Source organism: Muntiacus reevesi, chromosome 10 (assembly GCF_963930625.1).
Source record: "Muntiacus reevesi chromosome 10, mMunRee1.1, whole genome shotgun sequence".
NCBI lineage: Eukaryota > Metazoa > Chordata > Mammalia > Artiodactyla > Cervidae > Muntiacus > Muntiacus reevesi.
In genome coordinates, this window is record NC_089258.1 from 32558643 (window position 1) to 32579171 (window position 20529).

Sequence of the window (20529 nt, forward strand, 5' to 3'; positions counted from 1 at the left end):
TGGCAGAGTAATATCTCAGCTTCTTAATATGCTGTCTAAGTTGGTCATAGTTTTTCTTCCAAGGAGCAAGCATCTTTTAATTTCATGGCCGGAGTCACCACCAGTGACTTTGGAGCCCCCCAAAATGAAGTCTGTCACTGTTTCCATTGTTTCCCCATCTATCTTCCATGAAGTGATGGGACTGAAAGCTACGATCTTAGTTTTCTGAATATTGAGTTTTAAGCCAACTTTTTCAGTCTCCTCTTTCTCTTTCATCAAGAGGCTCTTTAGTTCTTTGCTCTCTGCCAAAAGGGGGGTGTCATCTGCGTATCTGAAGTTATTGATATTTCTCCCAGCATTCTTGATTTCCAGCTTGTCCTTCATCCAGCCCGGCATTTCTCATGATGTGCTCTGCACAGAAGTTAAATAAGCAGGGTGACAGTGTACAGCCTTGACGTACTCCTTTCTCTATTTGGAACCAGTCTGTTGTTCCATGTCCAGTTCTAACTGTTGCTTCTTGACCTGCATACAGATTTCTCAGGAGGGAGGTAAGATGGTCTGATATCCCCATCTCTCTAAGAATTTTCCACAGTCTGTTGTGACCCACACAGACAAAGGCTTTGGTGTAGTCAATAAAGCAGAAGTAGATGTTTTTCTGGATCTCTCATGCTTTTTCAATGATCCATCGGATGTTGGCAATTTGATCTCTGGCTCCTCTGCCTTTTCTAAATCCAGGTTGAACATCTGGAATTTCATAGTTCACATACTGTTGAAGCCTGGCTTGGAGAATTTTGAGCATTACTTTGCTAGCATGTGAGATGAGTGCAATTGTGCAGTAGTTTGAACATTCTTTGGCATTGCCTTTCTTTGGGATTGGATTGAAAACCGACCTTTTCCAGTTCTGTGGCCACTGCTGAGTTTTCCAAATTTGCTGGCATATTGAGTGAAGCACTTTCACAGCATCATCTTTTAGGATTTGAAATAGCTCCACTGGAATTCCATTGCCTCCACTAGCTTTGTTTTGTAGTGATGCTTCCTAAGGCTCACTTGACTTCTCATTCCAGGATGTCTGGCTCTAGGTGAGTGATCACACCATTGTGGTTATCTGGGTCATGAAGATCTTTTTTGTATAGTTCTTCTGGGTATTCTTGGCATGTCTTCTTAATAACTTCTGCTTCTGTTAGGTCCATACCATTTTTGTCCTTTATTGTGCCCATCTTTGCATGAAATGTTCCCTTGGTATCTCTAATTTTCTTGAAGAGATCTCTAGTCTTTCCCATTCTATTTCTTTCCTTTATTTCTTTGCATTGATTGCTAAGGAAGGCTTTCTTATCTCTCCTTGCTGTTCTTTGGAACTCTGCATTCAGATGGATTTATCTTTCCTTTTCTGCTTTGCCTTTAGCTTCTCTTCTTTTCTCAGCTATTTGTAAGACCTCCTAGGACAACCATTTTGCCTTTTTGCATTTCTTTCTCTTGGGGATGGTCTTGATTCCTGCCTGCTGTACAGTGTCACGAACCTCCATCCATAGTTCTTCAGGCACTCTATCTATCAGATCTAATCCCTTGAATCTATTTGTTACTTACACTGTATAATCATAAGGAATTTGATTTAGGTCATACCTGAATGGTCTAGTGGTTTTCCCTACTTTCTTCAATTTAAGTCTGAGTTTGGCAATAAGGAGTTCATGATCTGAGCCACAGTCAGCTCCTGGTCTTGTTTTTGTTGACTATATAAGGCTTCTCCATCTTTGGCTGCAAAGAATATATAATCAGTGTGATTTTGGTATTGACCATCTAGTGATGTCCACGTGTAGAGTCTTCTCTTGTGTTGTTGGAAGAGGGTTTTTGCTGTGACCAGTGCATTCTCTTGGCAGAATTCTGTTAGCCTTTGCCCTGCTTCATTTTGTACTCCAAGGCCAAATTTGCTTGTTACTCCAGGTATCTCTTGGCTTCCTACTTTTGCATTCCAGTCCCCTATAATGAAAAGGACGTCTCTTTTGGATGTTAGTTCTAGAAGGTCTTGTAGGTCTTCATAGAACCAGTCAACTTCAGCTTCTTCAGCATTACTGGTAGGGTCATAGAGTTGGATTACTATGATATTGAATGGTTTGCCTTGGAAACGGACAGAGATCATTCTGTTGATTTTGAGATTGCACCCAAGTACTGCATTTCAGACTTTTTGTTGACTATGATGGCTACTCCATTTCTTCTAAGGGATTCTTTTTTTTTTTTTTCATTTATTTTTATTAGTTGGAGGCTAATTACTTTACAATATTGTAGTGGTTTTTGCCATACATTGACATGAATCAGCCATGGATTTACATGTGTGCCCCATCCTGTTCCCCCCCTCCTCCCTCCCCATCCCATCCCTCTGGGTCTTCCCAGTGCACCAGCCCTGAGCACTTTTCTCATGCATCCAACCTGGACTGGCAATCTGTTTCACACTTGATAATGTACATGTTTCGATGCTATTCTCTCAGATCATCCCACCCTCGCCTTCTCCCACAGAGTCCAAAAGTCTGTTCTATACATCTGTGTCTCTTTTTCTGTCTTGCACATAGAGTTATCATTACCATCTTTCTAATTCCATGTATTTGCATTAGTATACTGTATTGGTGTTTATCTTTCTGGCTTACTTCACTCTGTATAATGGGCTCCAGTTTTATCCATCTCTTTGAACTGATTCAAATGTATTCTTTTTAATGACTGAGTAATATTCCATTGTGTATATGTACCACAGCTTTCTTATCCATTCGTCTGCTAATGGGCATATAGGTTTCTTCCACGTCCTGGCTGTTATAAACAGTGCTGTGATGAACATTCTTGCCCACAGTAGAAGATATAATGGTCATCTAAGTTAAATTTGCCCGGTCCGGTCCATTTTAGTTCACTAGTTCCTAAAATGCCCATGTTTACTCTTGCTATCCCCTGTTTGACCACTTCCAATTTACCTTGATTCATGGACCTAACCTTGATTCAGGTTCCTATGCAATATTGCTCTTTACAGCATCGGACTTTACTTCCATCACCAGTTATGTCCACAACTGGGCATCATTTTTACTTTGGCTCCATCTCTTCATTCTCTCTGGAGTTATTTCTCTACTCTTCTCCAGTAACATATTGGGCACCTATTGACCTGGGAGTTCATCTTTCAGTGTCATATCTTTTTGCCTTTTCATACTGTTCATGAGGTGCTCAAGGCAAAAATGCTGAAGTAGTTTGCCATTCCCTTCTCCAGTGGACCACGTTTTGTCAGGACATCTTCTCCACCGTGACCGATCTGTCTTGGATGGCCGTACATGGCATGGCTCATAGTTTTATTGAGTTAGACAAGGCTACAGTCCATGTGATCGGTTGTATGTAACACATTTTACTTTATCTGTTCATCAGTTGATGGACATTTAAGTTGTTTCCACTCTAGCTATTATAAGCAATGATGAGCATCTGTTAAATAATTATTAGCTTTTACATAATTCCTCTTAAGTAGTATGTATTTATTGCAGAAAACTGAAAAATCCTGAAGAATATAAAGACTTATGATAAAATTTATTCATAATCCCACCATTCAAAAGTAAGGTCTTTTTACAAATTTTTCAAAAATAAACTTTAATACTTTTTCCTGTGGGTGAAAAATGTATATATGTTCATGTAGTTCATTAATTCCTCATTTCTTTTTAAGATTTACTCATCTGAGCAGATTTTGTCAGCAAAAATCATAGCAAATCTGGCCACTGCAGTTATAATAATTTATAGATCATCATACAGTGGGAGTAATCAGGTATCAGATGGGGAAGGAGGAGGGTTTAGAGAGAGTTTGATAGAAGAGGAAACACATATTTTGTGCATATGTGCATGAGTTTATGGTACTGATGTCAATAAATAAAAACTTTGAGGTTTCTAATAAGGCCACGTTTGTTCTGTTGTAGGAAGTTAGCAGGATGTACTGTCTTCATCACAGGTGCAAGCCGTGGCATTGGCAAAGCGATTGCTTTGAAAGCGGCCAAGGATGGAGCAAACATAGTCATTGCTGCAAAGACCGCCCAGGCACACCCCAAACTTTCAGGCACCATCTACACTGCTGCTGAAGAAAGTATGTTTCAATAAATAAAGAGTTTGCTGGAAAGTTGAATTATATTTATCTGAAGTCTATCCTAAAAATAATTTTATCTGGTTAAAGAAATGTTTTGTCACCTTAGAGTGGTGTTTGGGGATCATTTTTCTCCCTAGCTTTTCTAAGTAATGGGAGCAATTCCCGTTAAAAATCATATTTCATGAGGCCAGTGGTTCTTGAATGGGAGCAAGGAGCAGAGGAGTGGAAGCAGAGGAAAGAACTTAAGAGGTAGATGGTGTGAACGAAAAAAACGCTCCATGTTACTTGTTCTCCGCATAATTTGCAAGTCATTATTTTAATACTTTCAGGTCACAAATAGTTATTTTTTTTCTTTTTAAATAAGTTTGTTTACTTTTAATTGAAGGATAATTGCTTTGCAGTACTGTGTTGGTTTCTCCCATACATCATCATGAATCAGCCATAGATATATACTTGTGCGCTCTCCCTCGTGAGCCTCCCCTCCATGTCCCACCCCATCCTACCCCTCTAGGTTGTTACCAAGCCCAGGGAACACACATAGTTATTGAGTGCTTATATTCAAGGCACTGTGCTAGGGGTGAGGGCTCAAAAATTCAGCTTCACCTGATACGCTAGTTTTGTTAGTTATGTTAATAGCACTGTGGTTATGTTAAGGGAATACATATGAAGCAATTATGAATGAAATGATGCCTGGGATTAGTTTTGAAATAGACCAGCAACAAACCAAGCAGAATTGATGGTAGATAAATTTACTGCAAAACATTATCGATCATTGAAGATAGTTGATGGATTCATGATAATTCATTATACTCTTCTTTATGTTTTTGTACATTTTTAGAAATTTTCTGTAGTAAACATCTTTTAAATTACCTTCCCCCTTATTTCTTTTTAATAGCGTTTTTAAAAATTGCCCTCTTTTTTGTTTGTTTTTAAATAGAGTTGACCTGGCCAGTCTGTAGATGGCTATGAATTCAGTCTGTCCTACAGTAGGACAGAGTTGCTAGCAGTTGGAAGACGTAGTTATTTATATTGATTTTCTGAAAATGGGGTACTTTTTCCTTTTGACTCATGTCAGAGGTTTGGTATTGATGAAAGTTTTAACATTTGAATGCATCTTTATTTATCCTTTGTAGTCAAAGCAGCTGGAGGAAAGGCCTTGCCATGTATTGTTGATGTGAGAGATGAAGAGCAAATCAGCAGTGCTGTGGAGAAGGCAGTGGAAAAATTTGGAGGTAGTGCCTTCATTCTGAGATAATTATTGAATATTGGTAAAGTATCGGTATAGCTATCATTTTAATTTTTAACTTTCTTTTGATATTTTTACTCTCTAAGTCTTCAGAGTATAGCCAGAAATAAGTATTTGTTCCTACAGAAGCACAGCTTAAAACCATCTAATGAGTAATTGAATAATTTTTAAAGATTATTTTTAATATAATCAGTCTCCCATCCAAGATAAAGTTAAGACCTTGACCATAACATATGCACCAGGATCCACCCACTTGTCTTCATGCAACCTATTATTTGGTGACTTTTTAATATTTATTGAGTAAAGTGCAGATTACCTATTGGCTTTCAAGATATTTCTCATTCTGGTGTTAACAGACTTGTATTGGCTCCATCTTCTTTCTATACGCCTGTGTAAACTCCCTAATCCAGCCAAAAAAGTTTGCTTCCATTTCTTCACCTTAATTTTTTTTTTTTGCCTTTTCACCTTTTCTCTTCCCTTCCTGAAGCTCCTCCAGTGCTCACGCCTCCACCTCTGACCATTCCTGAAATGATCCCTTCTTTGTCATTTGAAATTTTTGTGTTTAAAGCTCATCTGCTTCATGAAGCCAATTCCCGATTATGCCAAGTAATCAGAAATGTACATTTTTTCTTTCTCTGAATTCCTAAAACATTCCTTTGGTCCTCTTCTTGTAAAACTTCAGATCTTAGTGGTTTTTTTTTTCCCCCAATTAATTCATAATCTCCTAGAAGGCAAGTACTGGGAGTTGAACGAAGACTTTGATGGTATTGTAGCTTGGAATCTAGCTGTGTCCAAATGCTGTCCAAACCATTACCATTCTCTTCTTATAATATTCCAGAGAATATTATTATATTCTTATAATATTCTATGTATATGCAGAGGATATTGGGGAACAAGGTAATGCTTTATTAGCAAATCTCATGCTTTTAACCCCTAATGCAGAGTGCTGTGTTCTTCTGGACTGGAGCACAAAGCTTTGACTCAAATGGGATCTCTTCCTTTAAATTCAAAATCTTACCCTTGGCTGGCAACTTTTCCCAAAGTAATGTGAATGCCCCTGAGAGAAGAGGAGAGAGAATGCAAAATTACTGGGTGTTTTTTTTTTTTCCTTCTTCTTCTTCTTACTGATAGAGCTCAAAATATGAAGGAAGAAGGAGAAGAAGCCACATTCAAATGCAGGACCTTTATCTAAAATGACTTCTACCTACTAGGAAAAGTGACCAATTAGTGCCAAATTAGGATTTAACCTAATTAGTTTAGCCACTCTTTGTTAGGGAGGAATTAAGGGATAAGGTGGTGAGGGTAGAAGAATAGAGCTTTTCCTGTCTGCATAGTCATCCAGTTTTAGTTCTTTCAATTGATCCATTGGTTCTGTCAACTGAGAGTGAGTTTATCCTTTTTGGAGACCAAGATCATCACAATTTAGGGGATGACTGCTACCACCTTTGTCTGCCCTTTCTCAGCTTTAGTTTCTGTCCTCTGATTCTGTTAGAGAACATAAACAGTTCAGTTGTTGTCTGGTGTTGTCCCAAGAAATCTCTGAAATGGGTCAAGATGGACATTAATTATAGATACTGAAGGCCTGTATAGATACAGAATTCACCTCCGTTTTAACTTCCCATCTTGAATTCTAGCTGTGTTGTCTGATCTGCTTCACCAGAAGAGGTTACACATTGTGTATTAGTGACAGCATAGTCCGAAAACATGCACCTGAGTGTCAGAATGTGAAGACCTCCACTTTCCAGGCTGGGGCTCTTACAGAGTAGCTGGCATCTCACAAGTTTATTTCTTCTCCTGTTGTTGCCACAGAGAATTTAAAGAGCCAAACTGAAATCTCTTTCTTGGAAGAATCAAAGCCCAGAAATCTGCCCTCTCCAATTTCCTAACTTTGTTTTGTCCCAGCCAAGGAAGTTTCACTCAGATGCATGGGTGGTCTTGATTGGTTTAGCCACCGTGGCTTAGACTGTCTTCCATTGAACCTCGCATCATTCCTTCAGCGTCTTCAGTGCAGGATTGATCCAGCTTCATCTATCAAGTGATCTACTTTCCCAGGAACAGACAGAGAAAAATGAAAGGGACAAAAGCAAATCTTGTTTTTTGTTTCTTCAGAAGCCAGTTGATCCATTTTAATTGACTTGGCATTCATGTCCTGGAACTTAGCTGGGTTGGTAGAAATCTTCAGCCAGGAAGATATGCTTTGGACTTCCCTGGCGGTCCAGTGGTGAGGAGTTTGCCTTCCAATGCAGGGAATGCAGGTTCAGTCCTTGGTCAGGGAGCTACGGTTCCATATGCCTTGCAGCCAAAAAACCAAAACATGAGTCAAGCAGTGTGGTAAGAAGTTCAGTGAAGACTGTAAAAAAAGAGAGAAGATATACTTTTCATATCTTTGGAGGAAGAAAATCTGCCAATGCATTTTGCTACTTGTTGTTGAGATGGACATCTGAAAGACTTATGTTTTCTTGCTAAAAGTGCAGATTGGTGGTGGAGTTACCTCTCTTTTGGAATCTTCCCTAACATTCCCTTCCCTCCTCTTTAGGATCCACATTGATGTATTTAAAATATTTTGCTTTCCATTTGCCCATGAACTTCTGCTTTTCTGGCATAACGATGCAGAATCTTAATTCTTTGGTGAGCTCTGCTCAGCAACTCAGCTGCTGCTACCTCCTAATCAGGTTGGATGTCACATTTATGAGATGATTCACGGCCTGCTCTTTTCTTCTCTCTGTATTTTTTCCCCTAGATCTTTCAAGCCTATATTTTTTTTTGGTTTGGTTTCAGTTCCATACTGTGGTTGCTGCTGTTATGGTGTGGTTTGGAGTTTTGTAGGCCTTTGAAGTCTGCCTTTTAGAGAAGACTTTACCTTTCTCCTAACTTTTCTCTCTGCCAGGGAATTATCCTTAACAAAGTCCTGAGCAGTGGATGATGCTTTCAGACCTGTGCCCCTGAGGGACTTCTGCCACATAGTACTGCCTATCACCTTGCCTGCCTTCATCTTCAGAGTTTTTAGGTCTTGAGTAGATTATGCTATTTCATAAACCACAGATATAATCTTTCCTGCCATTTTTTTTTCTGCAGCAAGCATACATACATGCCTTTTCTTCCGTATCATTTCCCACCATTTTGCCCTGATTCATTAAAAAAAATTTTTTTTTGGCTGCACCACGTGGCATGTGGAATCTTAGTTCCCCAACCAGAGACTGAACCTGTGCCCCTTGCATTGGAAGCCTGGAGCCTTAACCACTGGACCACCAGGGAAGTCCCATCCCTGATTTGTTAGGTTGGTGCAAAAGTAATTATGGTTTCAGACCGTGAATCCTTATTAATCAAAATAGGAACCGTTACAATCAACACAATTTTGCCAACAAGAAATAAGTTTGTTTATTCCTATAGTATAAAAATCCATGCTTTGGGATTCAACAAACTCTTGGAAAGCATTTTCTTCATCCTGCTGGTTGTAGAAGCATTTCCCCAGCAAAATGTTGTTGAGATGCTTAAAGAAGTGGTAGTCGGCTAGAGGACAAGTGAAATGGCAGATGAGGCAAAACTTTGTAGCCCAGTTCATTCAGCTTTTCAAACGTTGGTTGTGCTCTGTGCAGCCAGGGGTTGTGAAGAAGAATTGGGCCCTTTCTGTTGACCTATGCTGGCTGCAGTCGTTGGAGTTTTCTGTGCATCTCATCGATTTGCTGAGCTTATTTCTCAGATGTAATGGTTTCACTGGGATTCAGAAAGCTGTAGTGGACCAGGCTTGTAGCAGACCACCAAACAGTGACCATGACCCTTTTTCTGCTGCAGGTTTGGCTTTGGGAAGTGCTTTGGAGCTTCTTTCCAGTTCAGGCACTGAGCTGGTCATGGCCAGTTGTTGTATAAAATCCACTTTTTGTCACGTCACAATCTAATGGAGAAATGGTTTGTTGTTGTTGCATACAATAAGACAAGACAGGACTTGAATGATTTTTTTGATTTGCGGTCAGCTCATGAGGCAGCCATTTATCAAGCTTTTTCATTTTCACATCTCCAGTTTGCTTCAACTGCCAAATGACCGCAGAAATGGTCGACATTGAGTTCTTGGGCAACTTCTCGTGTAGTTATAAGAGGACCAGCTTCAATCATCCTCTCAATTGGTCATTATCAACTTCTGATGGTTGGCCACTACTCTCCTCATCTTCAAGGGTCTCATCTCCTTTGCAAAACTTCTTGAACCACCACTGCACTGGACGTTCATTAGTAGTTCCTAGGCCAAATGCATTGTTGATGTTGTGAGTTGTCTCTGCTGGTTTATGACCCATTTTGAACTTACATAAGAAAATCTCTTGAGTTTTCCTTTTTGTCTAACATTTCCATAGTCTAAAATACTTATAAAATAAACAGCAAGTAATAATTCATTAGCAAGAAATGTGCATTAAAATGATGTATAACATAACCACATTTATTTAAGAATGTATTTCAGTATCAAATGGCAAAGGTCAACAATACAAAACCTAAATTACTTTTGCACCTTCCTAATGTTTTAATTTGGCTCGTCTGAGTCTAAAAATTTTTGTACCTCTTAATTGGACCCAGATTTTTTTTTTCTTTATCATTGGCAAGTCAGATTCAGTTTGTACAATCAGTGTAGCTTTAGTCCTCATCTACTTTCATTTGCTTTGTGACCCACTAGAGGATTTATTTGGCAAAAACAGAACTGTATTCAGCAACATGAAACTGAACATTATTTTCCATACAAAGTTAAAAGCACATTGTATTTCCTTTCTGACCACTTGCCGAGTCCCCATCTCTTTGAGAGATAAAGCTTCATCTAAATTATTTCATCTGATTATTGATTGTCATTTAAAACTTTATTGCTACTTCAGTCTCAGGTATTCTTTTGGAAAAAGTGTATGGATTCATTACATATTCTAATGTATTGTCTATGGATTATAAGATAAAGTCAAGCATGTATCTGCTAATACTTTTTAAGTTACCTGTCTTTAAACTCAGAAATGCTTAATAGTAGGCTTCCCTGGTGGCCCAGATGGTAAAGAATCTGCCTGCAATTCAGGAGACCCATGTTCTATTCCTGGGTCGGGAAGATCCCCTGGAGAAGGAAATGGCAACCCACTCCAATATTCTTGCCTGGAGAATTCCATGGACAGAGGACCCTGGCAGGCTACAGTCTGTGGGGTTGCAAAGAGCTGAACATGACTGAGAGACTATCACTCACTCACTCATAATAACCTCTTTTAAACCATTATTCACACAATGTGAGCGAGGGGCAAAGCAAAGTCAAGAGAATAGTAAAAGATCTTTATGGCAACAGTCTAACCCAGCAGTAGAAATTGTCATAAATCTATTTGACAGAATATTAAATGCTCTTTAAAAAGGATTATGGCAGCAACTTGGATGCAACTAGAGATTATAATACTAAATGAAGTAAGTCAGCAAGAGACATACCCTATAGTATTAGGTATATATGGGATCTAAAATATGATAGAAATGAACTTATCTATAAACAGAAACAGACTCACAGACACAGAGAACAGACCTGTGGTTGCCAAATGGGAGAGGGGTGAGGAGGGAAGGACTAGGAGTTTGGTATTAGCAGGTACAAACTGTTACATATAGAATGGATAAGTGACAAGATCCAACTGTATAGTTCAGGGAACTATATTCATTATCTTGGGATAAAGTATAATAGAAAAGAATATAAAAAAGAATGTATATATGTATTTACATATATATATGTAAAACTGAGTCACTTTATCAGAAATTAACATTGCAAATCAACTGTACTTTAGTTTAAAAAAAAGAATTATGAAGGCCATGTAAAAGTGTAAAAATGTGTTGAAATGCTTTTGTATTTTACCATTTTCACTTAACATTATTTAAGTTTGTAGCCATAAATGTTACATATGGATAGACTAGATAGAATATGCAGAAATAATTATGATTCTAGATTTAATTTATTTTGTGTAGAAGTTTATCTACTTTGATGATTTGCCTAGAATTGAAACTCTGGGTCATTTCTATTTTCCCAGTTCCCAAGACCAGAAAGGAGCTCTTTGATTTAAGTAAAGGCCTTCGAGGGGGAAGGGAGACCTGTGTCCTTGGAAGGAAGGCAGACCTTGGAAATATGCTGGGGAGGAGGGAAAACTTTAAGGAAGTTGACCTAAGGCTCTTGGAGACAAGGAGGAATTAAGAGACCAGGAATTAAGAGAACAGATAAGGTCAGAAACTACACACTACTGAGGACTAAGCTTCCTTGTAGTTTCCTGTGGAACCCTGATGATGGGGTGTCTTCATAGTGCCAGTGAAAATCATGTGCGTACTGTTTTGACATAGCTACTGAGTCCTACGTTGGTAAATTGCTCAGTCATATTATCTAAAAGAAGTGTTTGTGAACTCAGGATTCAACTATGTAAGTATTTTTTATCTCTTTCTGTTGTAAAGTCTAAATGACATTACTAAGAAGTTGATTATTTGAAAACAGGAATTGATATTTTGGTGAATAATGCCAGTGCCATTAGCTTGACCAACACATTGGAAACACCTACGAAGAAAGTGGATTTGATGATGAACGTCAACACCAGAGGCACCTATCTTACGTAAGTTGAAGAGCTGTGGGAGAGACTTTCCTGGTGGTCCAATAGCTAAGATTCCTCGCTCCTAATGCAGGAGGCCCAGGTTCGATCCCTGGTCAGGAACTAGATGCCATGTAATGCAGCTAATACCTTGAGCAGCCAAATAAATAAACATTTAAAATAAAACAAAAAAATAGCTATGAAAGAGAATGTTGCAGTGCTTTGTCAGAGAACTAGTTGTGAATGTATTGGAATAGGCTAGCAATCAGTTTGAAATCTAGTCAATCCTTATTTGTATTTCTAAGTTTTAATTGCACAGATCATCTCCAGTGGGCTTCCCTCATGGCTCAGGTGGTGAAGAATCCACCTGCAATGCAGGAGACCTGGGTTTGATCTCTAGGTTGGGAAAATCCCCTGGAGAAGGGAATGGCTAACCACCCCAGTATTTTTGCCTGGAAAACTCCATGGACTGATAAGCCTGGAGGGCAACAGGCATGGGTTCGCAAAGAGTCAAACATGACTGAGCAACTAACTCTTAACTTATCATCTCCAGTATTATATGTGTTTGTATCGTGTTAAATGCATGCTTATAGAAATTCTGTAATAAGGCTCAACTGTATTTTTGAACAGTTGATCTTTCTTATACCCAGTTCATTTTATTCATTTACTCAAATGCCCTATAGCCTTTGAGCTTACAGCACTCAAAGTAACATGATTCATGTGAAAGCTAAGAAGTGCAGTGCTTAGCACACAGTGAACTTAGCTGCTTTATTAAGCTCAAGATACTAGTATCTAAGTGTGGCACTAAGAGTTTTCAATATAATGAGTAAGATAGGGCATGTTGCCATGGAAAATGTACCTGCATAGGGTTAGTGATGCTGAGGGTTACGCAAGCAAAGTGCTGGTGGAAAGGTTTTGTCTAACAGATCAATGGAGAAACTGATGTTTATAATGTAAATGAAATGAACTCTTTCCTTTGAGTTTAAAATATGGTCTTATTGGTTGGAATAGGTTGTTTGTTTCCTGTTGATGTTTTGAGATGCAGCTTCACTATTCTAATGACTATCAGCACTCCCATAAATCAGAATACTATATATATTTGCCCCAGATCACACCATGAAGGGCAGAAGGAGACTTTGAATCCAGCTCTGTCTGACTTGGAATGATGTAGTTGAGGATAATCTAAGTTGGATTTAAGGCTAATGTGCTACTTACTTGATTGTTTTCATCAGGCAGATCATATTGTCAGGCCATTATGTAAAGTTTCAAAGAATGAATATTAGTTGCTTTTGCTATCTTCATTCTCGGGAAAAAAAACACAAAAGTATCCTATAAGTTACTGAACAAGTTCAGTTGCTCTGTAGAAGTAGTTTAACATATAATTTAAAAAAGTAATGAAACTGTTAGAAAGCTAGCAGTTTGACTTGTGTTTTCTTTTGCTTTCAGATCTAAAGCATGCATTCCTTATTTGAAAAAGAGTAAAATTGCTCATATCCTCAATCTCAGCCCACCTCTGAACCTGAATCCACTGTGGTTCAAACAGCACTGTGGTAGGTGGTAGGGTGAGGGGATGACTTGTTTAGTCAATCTGTTTTGCATTAAATCAGTGTATCGATGATGTAATCCCAGTTTGTACATAGTATTAACATTAAATTTTCTCTGCAGAAGTTGGTAGCATTTAGATAAGTAGATTCTTAATCTTTTATCTGTCATTTTTTAAATGGAGGTATAATTTACATTAAATAAAATGCATAGTTGTTAATGGTTCAGTCTGATGAGTTTTGACAAATAGATACACCTGAATAACCAATACTCAAATGAAGATATGGATATCCACCATCCTGGAAAGCTCCCTCAAGTACCAGTGGGTGTGTTTTACTGCATGTAGCTTATTCTTCAATAAAGTTGATTAAGACTACCATGATTGACTTGTATGCATTGCTATGTTTAAAATGGATAGCCAATAGCGACCTGCTGTCTGGATCAGGGAACTCGGCCCAGTATTATGTGACACCCTAAATGGGTAAGGAATTTGAAAGGGAGTGGCTATGTGTATATGTGTAACTGAGTCACTTTGCCTTACACCTAAAAATAGCACAGCATTGTTGATAAACTCTAATAGAAAATAAAATGTAAAAGAAAAACCCCAAAACTATCCATGAAATACTTTACTTTTCACACCTAACTAATGATTTAAGATGAGTTTGCTAAATAACAGGCCTTCCCCAGTAGCTCAGTGGTAAAGAATCCACCTGGAATACAAGAGACATAGGAGACAAAGGTTCGATCCCTGAGTCAGGAAGATCCCCTGGAGGAGGGCATGGCAACCCACTCCAGTATTCTTGCCTGGAGTATCTCGTGGACAGAGGAGCCTGGCAGGTTACAGAGCATAGGGTTGCAAAGAGTCGGACATGACTGAAGTATGCTAAATAACAAGATTTATGTATAGGTGCCTCCTTTGAGATTATTGTATCAGATGCTTAGTCCTTATTTCAACATTATTCCATAAAATTTGGAAAGGAGGACATTGTAATAAGAACCCATAGAACAAAACGAAAACAAAGTCTGTTTTAACTGACTCAGTTAAATGAATATGCAACCTTTTTTTATGTTTTACTAGAAGTAGTTTTCCTTTAAATGGTCACTTTCATTGAAAAAAGGATAAAAAAAGAAACAATAATGTAATTTATACCCATAATATTCAGAGGAATAAAAGTTTATTACTGTCTCTTTCCTTTTAAACAGTTACTTGGATGGAAATATGTAAAAGTAGTTCATCCCTGATATATATAAAACTGTTTACATAGAAAACTCTTCTTTTAAAAATAGTACATTAAAAGTTTTTGTACTAATACAAATATTAAATAATTCTGAAAAATGTATCAAGGAAAAACAGTAATAGAAGGAAATTGGTTGTTTATACTCACAAATTAATTTGTTTCTTAATTAAATTCTTGGTGGTTTCTTTCAGCTTACACGATTGCTAAATATGGTATGTCTATGTGTGTACTCGGAATGGCAGAAGAATTTAAAGGTGAAATTGCAGTCAATGCATTGTGGCCTAAAACAGGTATGAACTTATAAAAGAAATCCAGTTGTTGGATTCTCATTTATTGTCTTAGACACTCTTGGGTGGGTGGGGTGGGGTGCAAATGAGTAGACCGTCCAAAGGAAACCTCAGTATGTCTGTTTGGAAACAAGTTCAGCTTTTTGTTGTACATGAAAGACCCTGTTCAGTCATCTTCTCTATGACCACATGGTTGCTGCACTGGAAACACTGAATTCAGGAACACTGGAAGAGCCTCGTAAAAGCCGGTAGTAGAAAGCCAGCCGCGCCTCCCTAACCTTTTTTCCACCCTTGTCTTTGGTACCTTAAATTCTGCAGGTTCTCTTGCGGTTACTTTTATTTTCTCCTCACACATCCCAGCAAATGCTTCTTTACTTTCTTGTACTGTTACTAATTTGTCTTCTTCCTTTATGAAAAGCTGACTTTCTGTACTTTCACACAAGTTCTGAGTTCACAGAGTGTCCGGATCCCCTTTAGGTGACAGGCTAACCTGCCTATGGCTGGGCTTTGTATGCAGCTTTTGAGTTAAATGTACAGTGGAAGCTGGTGGCTTGCAGGTTAGGGAATATGTTGTATAAACATGAGGGGAGGGAAATGACAGAAGGGGAAGGCTTGTCCTACTTGTCCTCCACTTACATATCAGAACAGCTTAAAGGAGGAAAAAGAAAAAAAACTATTCATATTACACCTTTTTTTCATATATTTAATAGTGCCTATGAGAACCTTAACTTCTTTTATTATCTTCACTCTAATGACAGTCCTACCCCACAAAAGTATGAAAAAGAGAAAACAGTGGGAATCACTTTTTCATTTCACTTAAAAAAAATTTAACAGAACCTTTGTTGCACTAACATCAGTCCTCCAACATGTAAGTTAGTGTGACCCCTTTCCAGCTCCTTAGGGTCAATACAGGATTTTCCTGGTTCTCCCCATTGGGTCATTTAATGTATTCCTATGTCTTCTAAGGACCTTAATATTGTTTGTTCCCATTCTTCTTCCTTCTGGCATTATTTTCTTTGTTCATTCATCACTCAGCAAATATCTAGTGGACAGTTGCCATGGCGCAGACATTGTGCACGGTTCAGAGGACACCTCTTTGGCCTTTTCACCTCGTAGATGAGTCAGTTGGTAGGGCTGTCTGCTAAAAGAACATTTACTTCAGTATTTTGGCAAATTATAATAGCTCTAGAGGTACTCTTGAATGGGACTGCCACCTATGGCAGTGTGGAATGTACCCAGAGTTGTAGCTTAGGAACAAAGGAGAGGTTTCTTTCACTTCCCATCTGCTGGGTGCTAGGTGAGGAGATGTCCTCAGCCCCAGGCAGTAGTGAGAGGCCTAGTGGTCTATGGTATTGAGAACAGAGGGCTGTGGGGCAGAATTTATGGAGCCCGGGGATGTGTTGCTAATGTAACTGTTAGGAAAATTTAGCCATTGCACCCAGCTCTCTAATCACCATCTTCGTTTTCTAATAAGAACTCCAGAAATTAAAAAAAAATGTTTTTTAAGTGAAGTATAGTTGATGCAGGGCTTCCCTGGTGGTTCAGTGGTAAAGAATCCGCCTGCCGGTGCAGGAGATGCAGGTTCAATCCCTGGGCTGGGAAGATCCCCTGGAGAAGGAAATCACAACCCACTCCAGTATTCTTGTCTGGGAAATTCCATGGATAGAGGAGCTTGATGGCTACAGTCCATGGGACCGCAAAGGAGTCGGACACGACCTAGTGACTAAAAAGCAGCAACATAGTTGATTTGCAGTATTATGTTAGTTGCAGGTGTCCTACTGCATTGCCACTGGATACTTGCATACGCAGTGAACTGATCACTATGACAAGTCTAGTAGCCATCTGTCCCCATGCAAAGTTATTACACTAATACTGACCATATTCCTTATGCTGCATAGTATATTCCTAAGGTTTCTTTATTGTATAACTGGAAGTCTGTATCTCTTAATCACTTTCACCTGTTTTGCCCCACTCTGTACCCCACTCTTCTCTGGCAGCCACCTGCTTGTTCTCTCTGTCAGTGTGTTTTCATTTTGTTTTGTTCATTTATTTTGTTTTTCAGATTTCACACATAAGTGAAACCATATGATATTTGTCTTTCTCTGTCTGATGTTTGATTTAGCGTAGTACGCTCTAAATCCACCCATGTTGTCTAGGTAGCACGATTTCATTTTTTTAATGGCTGAGTAATGTTCCATTGTGTGTGTATGTATTATATATCACCACATCTTATTTATCCATTGATGGCCTTTTAGGTTGCTTCCATATCTGGGTTATTGTAAGTAATGCTGCAGTAAACACTGGTATGCATATGTATTTTTGAATTAGTGTTTTTGTTTTCTTTGGGTAAATATCCAGAAGTGAAATTGCTGGATCATGTGGCAGTTCTATTTTTAACTTTTTTTGCGAGGAATCAGTTTTTTAAAATATTCCGTCTGCAGTTTGACTAAGATTCCTTTATTTCCTGCCTACCAGGGGATCAGAACCATGATTTTATTTCTTCTTCCTTTCCCTTATGATACTCTAGCAGACAAAATTCTTTTAAGATTTTCTGGAGAGTGGTATTTGTTGCAATGAGGCAAAAGATGAGAGTGAAAAAACTGCTTCTACGATATTTTCAAGCTACATGTCAAGACTCACTGGTGAGTCATGAAATCAATTTAGTGAGGCATGAAATCAATTTAGTGGATTGTGAAATTGATTTAGTAGGTAGCATCCAGAATTTTGTTGTTGTTTCATTTTATTTTTAATTGAATAAAATAGAGAATATTAGAGAGCATTGCACATTGTAATAGTGTTTTTTGGTAAACTTTAAAACATATGTGAATATCATATATAAATGAAATATGCATATGTTTATGAGTGTTTATGTGTGGGTATTATGCATTTTTAGTCTTGCTCATAAGAAGTGTGACTTATTGTGAATCACAGTAAAGAAGCTTAAAACTAGGACTTTTCTTTTCTTCAACTTCTTTTCCTTCTCTCATCCGTTCTCAAGCCCCACCCCCTGCTGCAATCACTGCTGTTATTAAAGTTGATAGATAGAGTGAGAAAGTTAGTGTCTGTCCGTCTCCTTCACATCGCTTATAGCATGTGAATTTAAATTACTGATAACAATAACAGTAGTTGTTATGTCTTTCTTGCTAGAAAAGCTTCTTAAAGATATAGTATCTGTTTTGTTTACTTTATTATCATCATTGCAGACATTCAATAAGTATTAATATTTGATGAATAAATGAATGCAGTACGATTAGCTTCCATGTAGGTCCATAATAGACATTCCAAATAAAAGGTTTATGTAAGAAAGGAGAAGAATGTTGAATGACAGGGCATGTGAAGGACATTATGAGGATTGGCAGGAGAAATCAGCTCACTGCCTAGACCTTTGCTTTAGTTGAGGTGGTCATTTTATTAATAGGAGGTTTACTTGACATCTTGGAACCATTGGATCCATCTAGGATCCTTTGGGTCCTAGACTTGTATAACATAGTGAATTGAATTTGCAGTCATGCTCCTTATGATACATGGCATGATGAATTATGTACAGGATACTTTTGAAACATAGCAAGAGGGCTATGTAGCTCAGATTAAAAGTCAGAAAGGGAGGTCTTTTAATGAAACAATTGAAATGAGACTGAGGATGTTGGAATTAACAAGGAGAACTGAACAAGTCATTCTTGGCAGAGGTAACAACAGTCTGAAGTATGGGAAAATACTGGGTGTTTGGTAGAACTACAAGAAGTTGTTATGGTGTATCTATGATGGGGTGTGGATTTTTTATTTCCCGCTGAACTGGAGCAACTGCGAATAGTTCGGATTGGCCTGAATGTTGGGTAGATGTGAGGTTGTGGGCAAGATGGACAGATTAAGTCCAAGGGTTTTGATTGCCAAGTTTAGGAGCTTGAATTTTAACTTGTATTCAGTAGAGAGTCACTTTAGGATTTTAGAGGCAGGAGAGCAATAATCTGCAGAAGGCAAAGAGGAGCAGTGGTTTGTGATGAGGTAAGTTTAGGAAGTTTATTTTGGCATCTGAATAGGCTGACTTGTAAGATTGTGGAAAGAGGAGGCAGGAAACCTAGCTAGCATATTGCATTATTTATGATGGAGGCAATGAAAATGGATTTGAGAGGGTGTTCAGGCTCCTCGCTGTTTCTGAGGTCTCTATTTAAAAGACACATCTTAAAAAAAAAAAAAAAAAAGACACATCTTTTCTTTCTGGACCATATAGCGTGATTCTCTCTTTATGTTCGCTGGAAATAGCAGCAGACTCCCAACATTATTGCCCTTCCAGGAAGAGTTTTGTTGCAATTAACAAAATGAGTGCATATATTTTCTACATATCTACAGTGTGATATATTTTATCTACAATCAAAACTGCGTCCTGGTCCAATGTTTGTCCCCTCTGGCTTGGTTTTCCTTCTCTTCACTGGCTACATTGCCCCTTCTGGGCCTAGAACTTTCACCCCAGGGAATGCCACAAATCCAGAAAATGGACCAGCAATCATGCCTTTAGCAGTTTCCCAACATGAGGACCTCAGGCCCCCAAGTTTGTTACCTTCAGAAATACAACCTTATCCCTTTACAAAACACATTTTATAGTTTCTACTGAAGTGGAGGCCGGGGAGGGGAAGAGGGATGGAGGCTGCTGTTGAAAAGTGCCTGCTCTCTCTTGCCTCTGGACTGATCAGAAGTGTGGTAGGAGAGGACAGTCCTCTTTTGGGTAGGTTTCCAGTGAGCTGGGGTGAGGAGTCTGCAACTGGAGGCTACTTATCTTGGTAGTGGCGGTAGAGAGGGAGATAACAAAGGCATCTCAGAAGAGCTGCAGTCGTCTGGCACCTAGACCACGTTACACATAGACGTGGAAGCTCAGCTAAGCGGGGAGGTCATGGTGACAAGGTGGCAGCTGGCCTCTATGGCACTAGAAGCCAAAACTGGTTTCCACTTTCAAGGGACCTACTTAGCAACTAGGTTAAGCAGTTTGTACCATATTTCACTGATCCTGAGATGCCCATGTTTTGACGTTTACGTCTTTGATACCAGGTTGCTCTTTATAGTTGATGTATTATAGTTTAATTGGCAGGTTTTTTTCCTCTTGGTGGTTACACTTTATAATCAATGGTATCTTTGGTTCATGAACACATACAAGAATATGTGTGTGTGTGTGTGTGTAGATACAGAGAACAGAGTAGTGGGTACCAGAGGGGAAGGGGAGGGGGAGGGTGAAATAGGTAAAGGGGATTAACTGTATGGTAGTGGATGCAAGCTAAACTTTCTGTGACTAGCATGCTGTAGTGTATACATAAGTCGAAATATAAACACTTGAAACCTCTATACTATTATAAACCAATTTACTGAGATAATTTTTTTTTAAGATATTTTGAAAAGTTCTGGGAATGGATGGCAGTAGTGGCACAACATTCTGAATGTACTTAATGCCAAAGAACTATATGCTTAAAAATGGTTAATCTGAAAGAAAACCAATAAAATGCACCTATGCCATCAAAAGGGCTTCTCTGGTGGCGCTAGTGGTCCTGCCAGTGCAGGAGACATAAGAGATGTGGATTCAATTCCTGGGTCAGGAAGATCCCTT

At 38.6% G+C, this 20529-nt stretch overlaps 1 protein-coding gene across 2 annotated transcripts in view; it reads left to right on the forward strand.

The window, feature by feature from the left end:
• HSDL2 (hydroxysteroid dehydrogenase like 2) overlaps positions 1 to 20529 on the forward strand; it is a 50824-nt gene that overhangs the window by 7969 nt on the left and 22326 nt on the right. For both annotated transcript variants that reach the window (XM_065947164.1, XM_065947165.1), the window contains exons 2-6: positions 3906 to 4069; positions 5203 to 5301; positions 11782 to 11896; positions 13319 to 13422; positions 14844 to 14942. In XM_065947164.1, the coding sequence (XP_065803236.1) occupies positions 3906 to 4069; positions 5203 to 5301; positions 11782 to 11896; positions 13319 to 13422; positions 14844 to 14942 (581 nt within the window). The remainder of the gene's footprint in view (positions 1 to 3905; positions 4070 to 5202; positions 5302 to 11781; positions 11897 to 13318; positions 13423 to 14843; positions 14943 to 20529) is intronic.